The sequence below is a fragment of the Brassica oleracea genome, chromosome C5 (genome assembly GCF_000695525.1).
Source record: "Brassica oleracea var. oleracea cultivar TO1000 chromosome C5, BOL, whole genome shotgun sequence".
Lineage (NCBI taxonomy): Eukaryota > Viridiplantae > Streptophyta > Magnoliopsida > Brassicales > Brassicaceae > Brassica > Brassica oleracea.
Window position 1 is genome coordinate 4238410 of NC_027752.1, and position 12657 is coordinate 4251066.

Here is a 12657-nt window from a genome sequence, read left to right on the forward strand (position 1 = left end):
CCCCCCCCCCCCCCCCCCAACGCAATATTCCAAAACTAAACCACAAGAAGACGATATTAGAAACAAATAAAAGATATATAGAGAGAGGCAGATAATTGATTAGATGATAGCTAAGTCTTTACCACGCATTGAACTTGAGTACGTTTGGATGATTTAGAGAGTGAAGTGACGAAATACCAAACTTTGTCAATATCCAAGTCACTATTGAGAGATCAGCTCATTAAAATCAAGCGTTCAATCTCAGGTAACCTAAGCATGAAATCACTGATTCGGAAAAGAGGAGACAGACAGATCTCTCGTGAAGAACCTTGAAAATACTCGATCGTCTTCTTCTTCCTTCCTTTGTACACTGTCTGCAACGAAAAGGATTTTGAAAAACAAAAATTACAGAAGAAAACACTCCAGAAACAAAGACTATCGTCGGTACGCTTCCTAGATAGGCTTTTCGACTATTAATGTGATCAAAGCCCAACTTCAAATTGCGCCAAAAATTTATATATCCATTTAACTAATCAATAATTTAATATCTCTATATTTATTATTACTGTTGGAAATACAATATTTCATGTAATATTATTTGAATTTTGCAGATTTAATTCGGCGTAAGACACACATTTTAACCTAATTATCCAGCTATAGAACCCAACATGTAATTCACTGAATTTATTATGACATTATTCCAAATCTAGCATGAAATTGAATCTTGTCCAACAAAACTAATGTTTAGTTTGGATTTCATTAACAGATGTTACATCCACATAATTTTCAAATTTGATTAGAAATTTTTACATTAGATAAAAAATAAAATAAACTCAAATTCTAAACTTTATTCAAAACATACATGTCCTTGATTTTTTTCAGTTAACTAGACAGGGTATATATATGCCACATTAACTTATTCAATAGGAATCTGTTTGTCCAAAAGTTTTATCTCTTTGTGTTGATCACCTTATAGTTGATCGAAGTTATGTAATATCTTTTTTATTCGTAAGTAATATAATTGTTTAACATGTACTTTAATTAATGAGATCATTACATAGTTAGAGACTTAGAGCCTACCCTCTTTTCGATATTTCTTGTATGTGAAGTACGCTTGCAGAGCTTTTTGGATTTTTTTTTGCATTCTCTTCGCAATTCTCATTTTCAGCATAGTGGACTGTGGACCCTGCATGCTTAACTTTATCTCCGCTCGGTTGTCATTGCTCATTTCCGTTCATCCTCTCTGCTCTATTTCGATATAAACTTCGTATTTAGTTGTAGGAAAAGGTTTAATTAACAGTTTACATTTATGTAACTATCTTTACCAAAAAAAAAAAAAAACTATCTTTACCATATTTAATCGAAAACATTAGTTTGAGAAACACACCTTCACAAATATCAAAAGAACGGAAAAGAAGAAATAATTGATATGTGGCCTACTCGAACAAGTGACCACTAAATAACTATCGTCGCTTAATTTTTTTTTTCTTTCCAATAGTTATAATAGTTTTTATTGATTTAACTAGAATGTTTGCGTAAAACAAATAAAAGAACAATTTAGTGGTATAACTAGAAAGGTAAGGACCACATCCACCACGTCTTGTTTCCAAGCTAAAGTTAAATATATATAGTATTACTTAACGATTACAAAGTTCATGTATGAGTTGTTAAATATAGTATCCAAATAAAGAAAACTACTATTACGATATGACTATTTTGTTTAGGAAGGAGGATATTCAAAAGCATGCGAAACTAATATCTAATCACTAAATGAATTTAACATTGTATATTTTAAACAATAAAATATATAAAGTCTAATTAAAGTATTGATTAAATCATGAAAATGGGTTTCATAATTATATGATTTGCTAATCAGAATCGAAATGGTGCATCAATAGGTTTTTTTGTATTTATGTTTTATCTTCAAATTACACTTGTCAAAACCTGTTAAACAAAGATTCAAAAAAAAAAAAGACCTGCTAACAAGTAATGAATCCAACAAAAAGACACAAATGTTAAGAGAGAGGGAGAGAGAGAGTGGAGGACCGCAGGGTGGTGGTTGCCACTTTGGTCAAAGGTTTCTATTTTGGGAATTTCCAAAAACGGATAAGAAAATATTATATCATCCGACGACAGTCGCAAGTGATACTCGATGCCAGGTAAAATCTTTGTTCGTATATATGGAGAACTTCTACTTTGCAGTTTCCTTGTGAGCTTTCTTCCTGAGAAAAATTAAAAATATCTTTTTCTTTTCGTTGTGTAATCTTCATCGCATTTTGTCAAGATCGGTGGTGAAGTCTAACACAGGTGCATTATGGACCATTATAAGGTGTTACAAGAACAACATTAACAGGTCTATATATATGCTTGTGGTTCAGAAAACAAAATCTTGCAAAGTAAACGTTTTTTTTTTAATCGGAACGTGCTTCCTTGTGATTTTATTTTGGTCTTTCCATGACAAGAATGATGGATGCTTACTTTGTGAACTATGTTGTGGAATTCTTTTTTTTTATCAAGAGTTATGGAACAAAGTAACTTGGTCGTGGAAAGTAAATAATGAAATTGGTTTTGTGTGTAGACGTTAGAAGCAGTTGAAGAAGATGAAAGAGAGAGGACAATCAGATCCCCAAAAACTTGGCGATTTCAAAGCTCTCACCTCATGGCCATCTAACCCATGGCAGTTCCAAGGCACCAATACTATCATCGTCGCAGCGTTCACAATGGCAACCGCACTTTTACTACTCTCTCTCTGTGGAGGAGTTTCAGCCGCCACTCCAGTCTTGACCGTTCATGTAAGACTTAAAATGACTAACTTTAACTAGAACTTCAAACTTGATCTAGAGTAACTTTACATTTTTATTTGTTTTCTTGAAATAATAGAGTTCGGACGGAGATGTTATTGACTGTGTTAAGAAAATGGATCAACCATCCCTAACGAACCCCCTCCTGAAAAATCACTCCTTCCAGGTTTGTTGTGTGTGTTTTCTTTAAAAAATGTTTACTTTCAATTTTGTCTACCTCTTGTTCTAGCTCTACGAGCTGCCTCTGAGGCGCTCAGATTCCTGCGTATTAGATTAGACTAGATCTTCCTTGCAGTGCCGGTCCTGAGATATTCATGGTCCAATACGAAATATAAAAATGAGGCCTTTAGATAATACATAAAAAAATTTATCGATAAAAAATGTTAAATTTATGATTAAAATTTACAATATCTCTATAACTAGTAAATTTTTTTATCAATTCTTAAATATTGGTTTTTTACATTTTTCCTACAAAATCATCTATCAAACTTTCATAATCAAATGCTTTGATCATATTTCTTTTAATCGATAACATTGAAGACAATTATGTTAAATTATTATATTCCTTTTAATCCACTCATATTAAATAACACGAAAGGCTATATAAAACTTAGTTGTCTTTTATTTAGAGATGGCCCATCACCTTCTTAACTTATCGAATGCATTAACACATAACATATTGATATGTTAGCAAATAACAACATTGGATAATTGGGCTTTAAAATATTTAAATAAATAATAGGCCCCATACTAATGGATCACATGTATGGGGTCAAATCCGGGCCTGCTTCCTTGGGTTGTAAGCTTGTGTATATAAGTGAGGAGCAGCCCTAAAAGCCTGAGCAAAACCTTAACTTAAACCGAAGTTTACTGTAAGCCCATTTTCTGGCCCAAATCATGAGTTAACTGAATTCCTTATCTCTCACAGTCACCACCTTCATCAATACTCCCATGTCTCTTCTTGAACTGGAGCACGAGATGCTACACATCTTGTGTCAAGTTCAACTCGTCACTAGTCTATTCTTTCCTTATAGTTTATTTCAGTCAACACCATCAGATTGTTAGTAATTGATTATCACATCAATACTTTATGATTCCAATGCTAGCCTTTTTAATTATACTCATGTGCACTGAGCCTTGAACCAATCAACTGCAGAAAAAAAAAAATAGAAGCACATATGTTTCAAACTTGAACGAATCTCATAGCCAGTCAGCCTATTGTCTAAACAGATAACACAAAATTGTACCGCCGCCTATTAATAATAGAACCCACTAGTGCCGTCCCAAACAACTAGGTGGCTTAAAGCATTTGAAAAAAAAATGTGGCCTTCATAGAAATTTTGTCTTTTTTTTTTGTTTGTTTATCAAATAAGTTAAATTTCCTTTAATGTCATTTTAATAGCTATAACATTAGAAAATGGAAACTCGTAAAAAGGAACAAGGATCATGCAGTTTTGGTATTAATATCAACTCAAATAAATGAAAAGGCTTGTATACAAAATTTAAGACGTGGCCTAATTTTTTTTTAAAAATTATGTGGCGTAAAGGTTGTGCTTTAGCTGCCTCAAGGGAGGAACGGGCCTGCCACCACCACTTGTTCAACTTACTGAAACCGTCTTTAACTTATCTGTGATCCTGATCCATCCCTTTTGTATCAGATATGCTTCTAACTCCTTTTTATACGGCTGTTACGCCAAACAGAAAATGTCATCAACCTGTTAGACAAGGCTTTCAACACAAACACTGAATCCAAAAAAAATCGAACATTACAAATTTTCCACTAGCAGATTTGAATGAAACCCACTGCTCGTGAACTTTAAACCAGCTCATACCATATGACCCCATGATACGCTTGTGAATCCTTGATATATATATTTTTTATTTCTCAGCTGTGAACCTGCACCACCACAAAATGTAGTTCTGTCCTAGAACTTAGCCGATTTTGGCTCTTGCATCACGTTGTTCTCTGATTTAAACAAATCACTGCGCCTGTTCTTAATATAAGCATCCCTGCAGTACACCTCTCATATATTTGTCTCTTCACTTGCCTTGCCTACAAGTGACATTCTCTAAGACTCCTCTTACGAATCTACTTATGATGCACCTTGTCCTGTTAAGTTAACCGTTAATTGTCTCTTTTGTTTTCTTAACACACTGAAACGACAATCTCAACTTATCAGTGAATCATAACACTCTCTTTTAGCTCTCGCTATTAACTGACCAGATTGTTAACCAAATTAACTGAAACAGTCAAGACATCTTCTAAATAAAAAACACACCCACCTGGAACTAAATCATATGCTGAGCATCACTTATTATGTAATCTCAGTAGCTCCACCTGAAACAAACAACCAATTAGAAGTTTCATGTCTCTGCAATCTTACTTCCGCGACAATCTTGCACTGTTTCCTTAATCTATATGGTTCCATATACGATCAACATCTTTTCATGTCTAACTCCCTTTTTGTTTTCTGTAAACAGGATTACCCCAGCGGCATGATGAAAGCAGAAGAAGAAGGAGGGTTTGGCTGGCAAGTGTGGCACCGCAATGGAACAGCGTGCCCTCATGGGAGCTTTCCTATACGACGCGTTGAAGCTGAGGCTGAACTTTCAGAGGGGAAATACGGTCCCCTGATTTCTGACGCCGCAGACCGAGCCACCAAGGGGCATCAGGCAAGTCTCTTTCATTCGCTTATAGAATAGCGTGATTAGTTTAACATATACCGTAAAACTTCTATAAATTAATAATGTTGAGACTTTGAAATTTTATTAATCTATAGAGATATTAATTTACAAAAGTTTCCTTATTTAGATTTCTTGTTTAAAGATATATATATTATAAGATAAAAATATATATTTGATTTTATTGTATAGACAATAATTGTTATTTTTTGAAATTTAACATTTATGTTAATTTTATTATATCTATCTATACTATTATTTCAACTAAACTAACTTGGACTCATTAACAAGACTGATGAAAGATGTGTACTAGTTGAATAGGTGCTAGGGTGATAAACTTCATAGTTTATTTGATATTGAATATATTACACACATTTAGAAGAATTCTTATTTTAGCCGCACAGTGTGCGGATTTTATAAATTCATAATGATTTTTATAAATAAATTTGTGATAAAAAACAGATAGAAAACTTATGATTGGTTGATAATGCAAGAATAACATTATATTTTATTATCATCTAGCACATAACACATTCATTTCATAATTATAACATAGAAGTAAAAATTAAAAAGAGAAATTACAGTATATGAGTTGTTAATTTTTTTTAAAAAATAGTAAGTTTAAAAGATTCTATTATATAGATTGGATCAAGTAAAATATTTATAATTTTATCATAATCCCTATGTCTACTTATTTTATAAAGTCCAAATAATTGTATAAATTTAAATTGATGATTTATTAATCAAAATCATAAAATATGATAAATAAGAAAAATTCCTAAAATCATGGAGAACATGACAAGTAAGAAAATTCACTTCTCAAATAATAATATATATTGTATAGAATATAAATTGTGGTTTTAGATATAATATTACTAAATCTCATCAAAAATATTTTAAGTGTTAAGAAAATATAAAGATAATTTATATGTGAATATAAAACATATAATATAATAATAAGTTCTACTTATATAAAATATGTATACCTATAAATTATAAATTTATAATTTTAATGCGACCATATATTTACATAGAATTTTCTAAAAAAAATATTATTTTATTATTTTATTGATTTGTGCCAAATTTTGAATCGGTCTAAATTAGGACCGGTGAAATTTATTAATTTAAAGAAATTATTAATTTAAAGAGTATTAATTTATATAGGTTCTAGTGTATTAGATTTCGTCTATATATGTGCACTATATGTTCGAACCGTTAATAACTGAGTGTGTACTTGCGAAAAACAGTATGCTGTAGGGTACGTGAAAGATCTACCCATCTATGGAGCGAAAGCCACACTAAACGTCTGGAACCCAGTCGTTGAGTCAGGGGACGACTTCAGTTTGGCGCAGATCTGGGTCACGTCCGGAAGTTACGAAAACCAAGACCTCAACACGCTCGAGACGGGTTGGCAGGTACAAGTTATCGAATTATACAATATCGTTATGTATGCCAATGTCTAACCATAAAATTGATTGTGATACTCAGGTTTACCCGAACAAATATGGCGATCACCAACCTAGACTGTTCACATATTGGACCGTAAGTTTTTTTTTTTTTTTTCTAATATCAACAAATACATTTAGCAGAACTATTTTATTATTATTAGGAACTAAGACAGTTCTATTAGGTCTCTATCCCTATACATTATTTACCAAGTGATTTTGACACATGTCATTACCACATTAATTTTGAAAACAAAATGACATGACATACTAATAAAGATGACATGATTATCTTAGACTAATTATGACACGGACATTAACATTTAATTTTGTTTTATAATTTTGGTAAGTTTTTAGAATAAAATAACAACTTATAAATCATCATTAATATAACAATAAACAGTAAAGTTAGAAATATAGTAATATATAATAATTTTAGAAAATAGTATTTAATTTTATTTAAATAATTTTTAAATTTTTATTACTAAAACAAATCTTTAAAAATTTAGCATTTTCAAAAAAAAAATAATTTTCTAATCATATTATGATTATTTATTTTTAATATCTACAAATTTTGGAAAAAATATTTAATTTTATGTTTTGTTAATTATACATAACAAAACTTTCTCTTAATTTTATAGAATTTAATTTAATATATATTAACCAAAATAAATAAATATAAATATTTCCAAGATATATATATATATATATACTATAAAATATAAATGTAAATAAAAAATATTATTTTATCTTAGTTAGATAGAATTAAAATATTATACGCAAATAATAAAACCAAAAAATTAACAAAAATTTATTTATGAATATAATTTAAAAACTTTATTTCTGCACATGATGTAGGAAAACACCTGGTAATACTATAAATTTTGAGAAGAAACATATATATAACAATCCGCATTGTTAAAAAAAAAAAAAAACAATCAGCACATAAATCTGAATGATCGGACGTGTAGCGTGCTTTTATCTTTGGTCATACCCCATAAGTATGGTTTACGATGTTCATTAATTCAGTTTCAAAAGAAAGAAAAAGGTTAACAAAGTTATTGGGCCTTTAGCCGAAAGAGAAAAATGTAATTGGGCTTCTAGAACAAACTTTGATAATCATAGGAACCATGTGAAACTTGACAGTCTCATAGATAAAGAATCAGGGGGTAAAAAGAACAAAACACACATGTATAAAACCTGATACTCACAACAAAAACCAATAGTTTGAATACTGAGATGCATAGTCTGTGTAAATTTGAAACGAACAACTAATACAGTTTTATTTGGTTGAATCTTTGTAAATTTCAGAGCGATGCCTATCTTAGCAGCGGGTGTTACAACCACTATGGTAGAGGGTTTGTACATGTCAACAGACATGTCGCCCTAGGAGGAGCAATCGCCGGGACTTCGACTATTGGGGGAGACCAATTCGATATAACCTTGCAGATTTGGAAGGTCAGTTACTATTTTTTTTTTTTGAATTAAATGTTAATTTTTATTCAAAAGAAAAATACCTTGCTACATCAAGTGTGGCCTATTTTAGAGTTTCTTCTAACTTCTCCAAACTTTAACTAACTTATAAAAGATGAAAACTCAAAACTCTATCTTGTGCTAAACCATAAGACCATTCCTCCTTCATACTCTTTATCTCCTTTCTGTCTAATAATAGTGAATCTGTTCCTCATCTCTTTGTCAATTCTCTTGATTGGAAGCATGCTTGGTGCTGGATCTTCTCCATGTCTTCTTCTATTTCTTTTTCTCCATATGGCATGGACTGCTGATTGAAACACATGTCTTGTTATGAAGAGGCTAAGCTTGTTCCAGATTGAAGCATTTGATAAGAGCCTGGAATATTCTCCCACACAAAAAACAAATTTTTCCTTGTCTCCAATGGTTCTTGGTAAAACCCACAAGAAACATCAGCATTTTGATTCGAACTTCTTACCCTCTCTCCAGTAGACAGCCTCCCATGAATTGCAGTCCAAAGTATAAAAGAGTACCTTAGAGTTGCATATTTAAACCACACAGCTTGATGCCAATCACACAATGGATGCTTCTCCCTTATTGTGAGCCATGTTTCTCTAGTAGAGAATACCTTCTTATACTTCCCCTTCTCATTTTTCCACATTGATAGATCATCTGTCTTATACTTCTCAATTTCTATCTCCACTCTATTCAGAATCTGAGTTCTATGTTGCCTCTTTCTGTGATTCCAACAAGCCGCGACATTTGGATTAACATGGATACCCAGATCATATTGGCCTCTACCACTGAGAACATCCTGTAGACAACCTAAGGGAGGCCACCGTTCGTACCATCCTTTACCTCCACTCTGTAAAATAACTTTGCTGTGTCTCGACATTTTAAGAGTAACTATTGACCAAAAAAGAAAATGAGTTGCTCCCACGTAATCTTTTCTTTAAAGAGGTGGAATTTTTCACATTCGTCCAACTTTATACTCGGGGCTAGCATTCAGTGGCATCTTAGCCCATCAAATGCCCTTTCCCTCCTCTGTAACGCCTCTCCTCCATGTCGTTGACCTTCTCTATTGTGAACTTGATACCCATTTAATTCTCATTTCCCCCCTTCTCCTTTCAACTCCCTCATATTTGATCCGAGGACCATCACTTGGCTCTACTTCACAGCCTACAACAAATGGTCTTACTATCTCTTGCTCTTTTGATTTGAAGAACGTCTGGTGGCGCGCCTCCTTGGATTTTGGGAGGCACCTAACGTGAAGAAAAATGAGGGAAGGTGATATGTGTTGACTTTGCCGTCCCTCCCCTTTCTTTTGCCATCTCTAATGAACTTCAACACCTTAGATTAAAATCCTTAACCCTAGTGTTCAATGGGTATGAGAGAGATCTTTGAGTTTGGCTGCTGGATATGCTTTTGATTTCGATTGGAATCCGAACATCTGGACAATCCTCCGCACCTCTTTTAGAAAAGAGAACATGATGAAGTAATGCTCTCTTTTGTGAGAATGAACTTCATTTGGATGTGGCGAGGTTAGCTCGTGCAATTAAAAGATGTGGAGCTCCTGAAACTGAACTTCATGTGTTGTTATATCAAATGTCCCAGGTATTGGATTCAATACCTGCAACAACAGACAACCCATCTTCGCCTTCCGTCACTTCATTTACGTTCTCTCTTTCATCCCTGGATCATATGGACGATGACTATAAACAAAACTTCTGTGGAAGAGGAGGTGATCCTAAAAGCTTCCTCCTTGGAAGCTCTAATTCTTTGCATGATGAACCCCCAATTGTTGATGAAATCTCCGGCCTTAATTATAGAGCTCCTATTCTATACTCGGTTTAGGTTTAATCTTGTTTCGTGGATGCTGCCTCTTGTTGCAAGCTGCACTTAGTGTGGCAGTCACGTCTGGATTTCGAACATTGACAGTGTTCTCCCACTCCAAGACCCTTGTTATGCTGCTTGGCATCTATAATAATGAATGCTTTAAAGTTTGATTGTTATTATTGCTGCTCTCGTTTATTTCATTGCATTTGATTTGGTTTGATGTTTGCTAACATTTAAAGACCCAAAATTTTCAGGATCCACTTTCAGGCCATTGGTGGTTGGGTATGGGCCTGAATGTTGTTCCGATCGGTTACTGGCCCGTCGAGCTATTCACTACACTCTCTGATCATGCCTCCGAAGTACAGTGGGGTGGGGAAGTTGTTAACCTGAACATCTCTGGAATGAGCAATACAACCCAAATGGGTTCCGGGGAATTTCCAGGCAAGGGATTCAGGAAAGCAGCATATTTCTGCAACCTGCAGATTGCTGAGAAGAACCGGTCCTTTCTGCCGCCTCAAGACTTTCACATAGGAGCTACTCAGCCTGACTCATACAGTGTTGCGAAGACACATAGTAGAGACTGCGGAGATCATTTCTACTACGGAGGGCCAGGGCCACTACGATCATCGTCCTATCAGAGTGATCCTTTAGCTTTTGTGTTTTTGTTTTTAGCAGTTTATTTTGTTGTTTAGTTATCGCCTGTAGCGCAAGTCATATAACATATGTGTTTCCTACTTTAATCGTTTGTGTGTGTGTGTATTGTAAAAGATTCAGATGAGAAAAACTTATATTTTCGTTGATTAATTTAAAAGAAAAAAACAAAAATAGCATTGAATCAATTTTTTGTTCCCAAACTAGCACTCAAAGTTAAAAATCACAAAAATAGCACTTAAAGTTTTATCAAAAGTCACAAACTTAGGGTTTAGAATTAAAGGGTGGAGTTTAGGATTTAGGGTTTAGGGTTTAGGGTTTAGAGTTTAGGGTTTAGGGTTTAGAGTTTAGGGTTTAGGGTTTAGAGTTTAGGGTTTAGGGTTTAGAGTTTAGGGTTTAGGGTTTAGAGTTTAGGGTTTAGGGTTTAGAGTTGAGAAATGAGGTTTTGGGGATAAGATTTCAAATTTTGAAAAATAAAAAAATTAAAATTTTCAAAAGATAAAATGCTATTTTGGTCATTTTAATTTTTGAGTGCTATTTTTGTGATATAAACTTAGAAATGTGTTATTTTGGAGATTTGCCCTTAATTTAATGTATGCATTATAATAAAGTAGTATTTTGGAGTCAATATTAATCATAGTAACCTAGATAAGTATAAATGAAGCTCTTAAATCATTGCACAAGAAAAAAACGAAGCTCTTAAATCATTTTATTATATTAGGTAGATTATATTAGGTAGATGATGGCTACAAGGTACCACAACAACATCTCAAGGGAGTATTAGGAGTAGGAACTATACAAGTTCCGGTTTCGAACCCTTTAGTAGTACAATCAAAAAAGCACATATGAGGTAAGTAGCTGTCCGAGCATAAAGTCTTAGCGCAGTAAGTATACTTGATTTTATTCTCGTGCTCCACACCTACACAAACCCGCACAAAACATATACGATATTTGTTAATTCTTCAATTATTGTCTTTAAACCATCATGTCGAACTAAGCAAAATAACTACGGTAAAATTTCGACATACCTGAAACCAAAATGTTGGTGTTAAACATTGTAGCTGCTAATATCACAACAAGAGAAAAAATCACCAAATTTTGTGTCTTCGCCATAACTTTTCTTCTGTATAAAATATCTAGCAAGAGAAATATCCTTATTTTTTTCATGTCTTGTAGAAAAGCTCTATTTATATAAGTTTTAGTCTTGGGAAATCACAAATTTCCATTTCTATTTGATTTGATTTTAATTGATCTTCTATATCGATACATGCAAATTTGGGATATTCATTTATATATTTGACCAATTAAGTTATTTTGTAAATTTGGTCAAAGAAAATATGTTGTTCAGATCTTAATTTAATCACATGCAGTGACCTGAAAAAGTCATATGTGTTATAAACCAAATGATCGACCATGGACCAGCCCGTACTACAGGCCCAATCCGTGACATGATAAAGACAACCAGAGACTATGTGTTTATCTAGTATATATTCTATGTATATCTGTAAGATAGTGTTTATCCTTATCTTTATCTTGTTAGGATAAACATGATCTTATGACGGTCTAATACTTTGTATATATATAGACCTTCTGGTCGACAGTAATGATAACAGAAGTATTTCCCCAACACTTCATTTACAACACGTTATCAGCACGACGTTGCTCTCATAAACCATAACCCTAAAAACCAGAAATAAATCCGAAAAGCAAAAACCCTAATTCCCGACAAACTTCAAACAGCTCTATCCCTCAACTCCGCTGGATCCAGACGACGAGCCAGATACCAAATTAAA

At 33.2% G+C, this 12657-nt stretch overlaps 1 protein-coding gene across 1 annotated transcript; it reads left to right on the forward strand.

Annotated features, from left to right (window-relative positions):
• The first annotated feature begins 2600 nt into the window (after positions 1–2600).
• LOC106344300 lies at positions 2601–10924 on the forward strand. Its single transcript, XM_013783704.1, has 7 exons — positions 2601–2771; positions 2860–2946; positions 5262–5453; positions 6710–6877; positions 6951–7004; positions 8219–8365; positions 10468–10924. The coding sequence occupies exons 1-7, from the start codon at positions 2700–2702 to the stop codon at positions 10903–10905; spliced, it is 1158 nt and encodes a 385-aa protein (XP_013639158.1). The 5' UTR covers positions 2601–2699; the 3' UTR covers positions 10906–10924.
• Positions 10925–12657: the final 1733 nt, after the last annotated feature.

Excerpts from the sequence above, each read along its gene's own strand:
- LOC106344300 (XM_013783704.1), top strand. The coding sequence starts at position 2,700 with ATGGCAACCGCACTTTTACTACTCTCTCTCTGTGGAGGAGTTTCAGCC. Across the intron at positions 2,772-2,859 it reads CTCCAGTCTTGACCGTTCAT|AGTTCGGACGGAGATGTTAT; the intron begins GTAAGACTTAAA and ends TTGAAATAATAG. Across the intron at positions 2,947-5,261 it reads TGAAAAATCACTCCTTCCAG|GATTACCCCAGCGGCATGAT; the intron begins GTTTGTTGTGTG and ends TTCTGTAAACAG.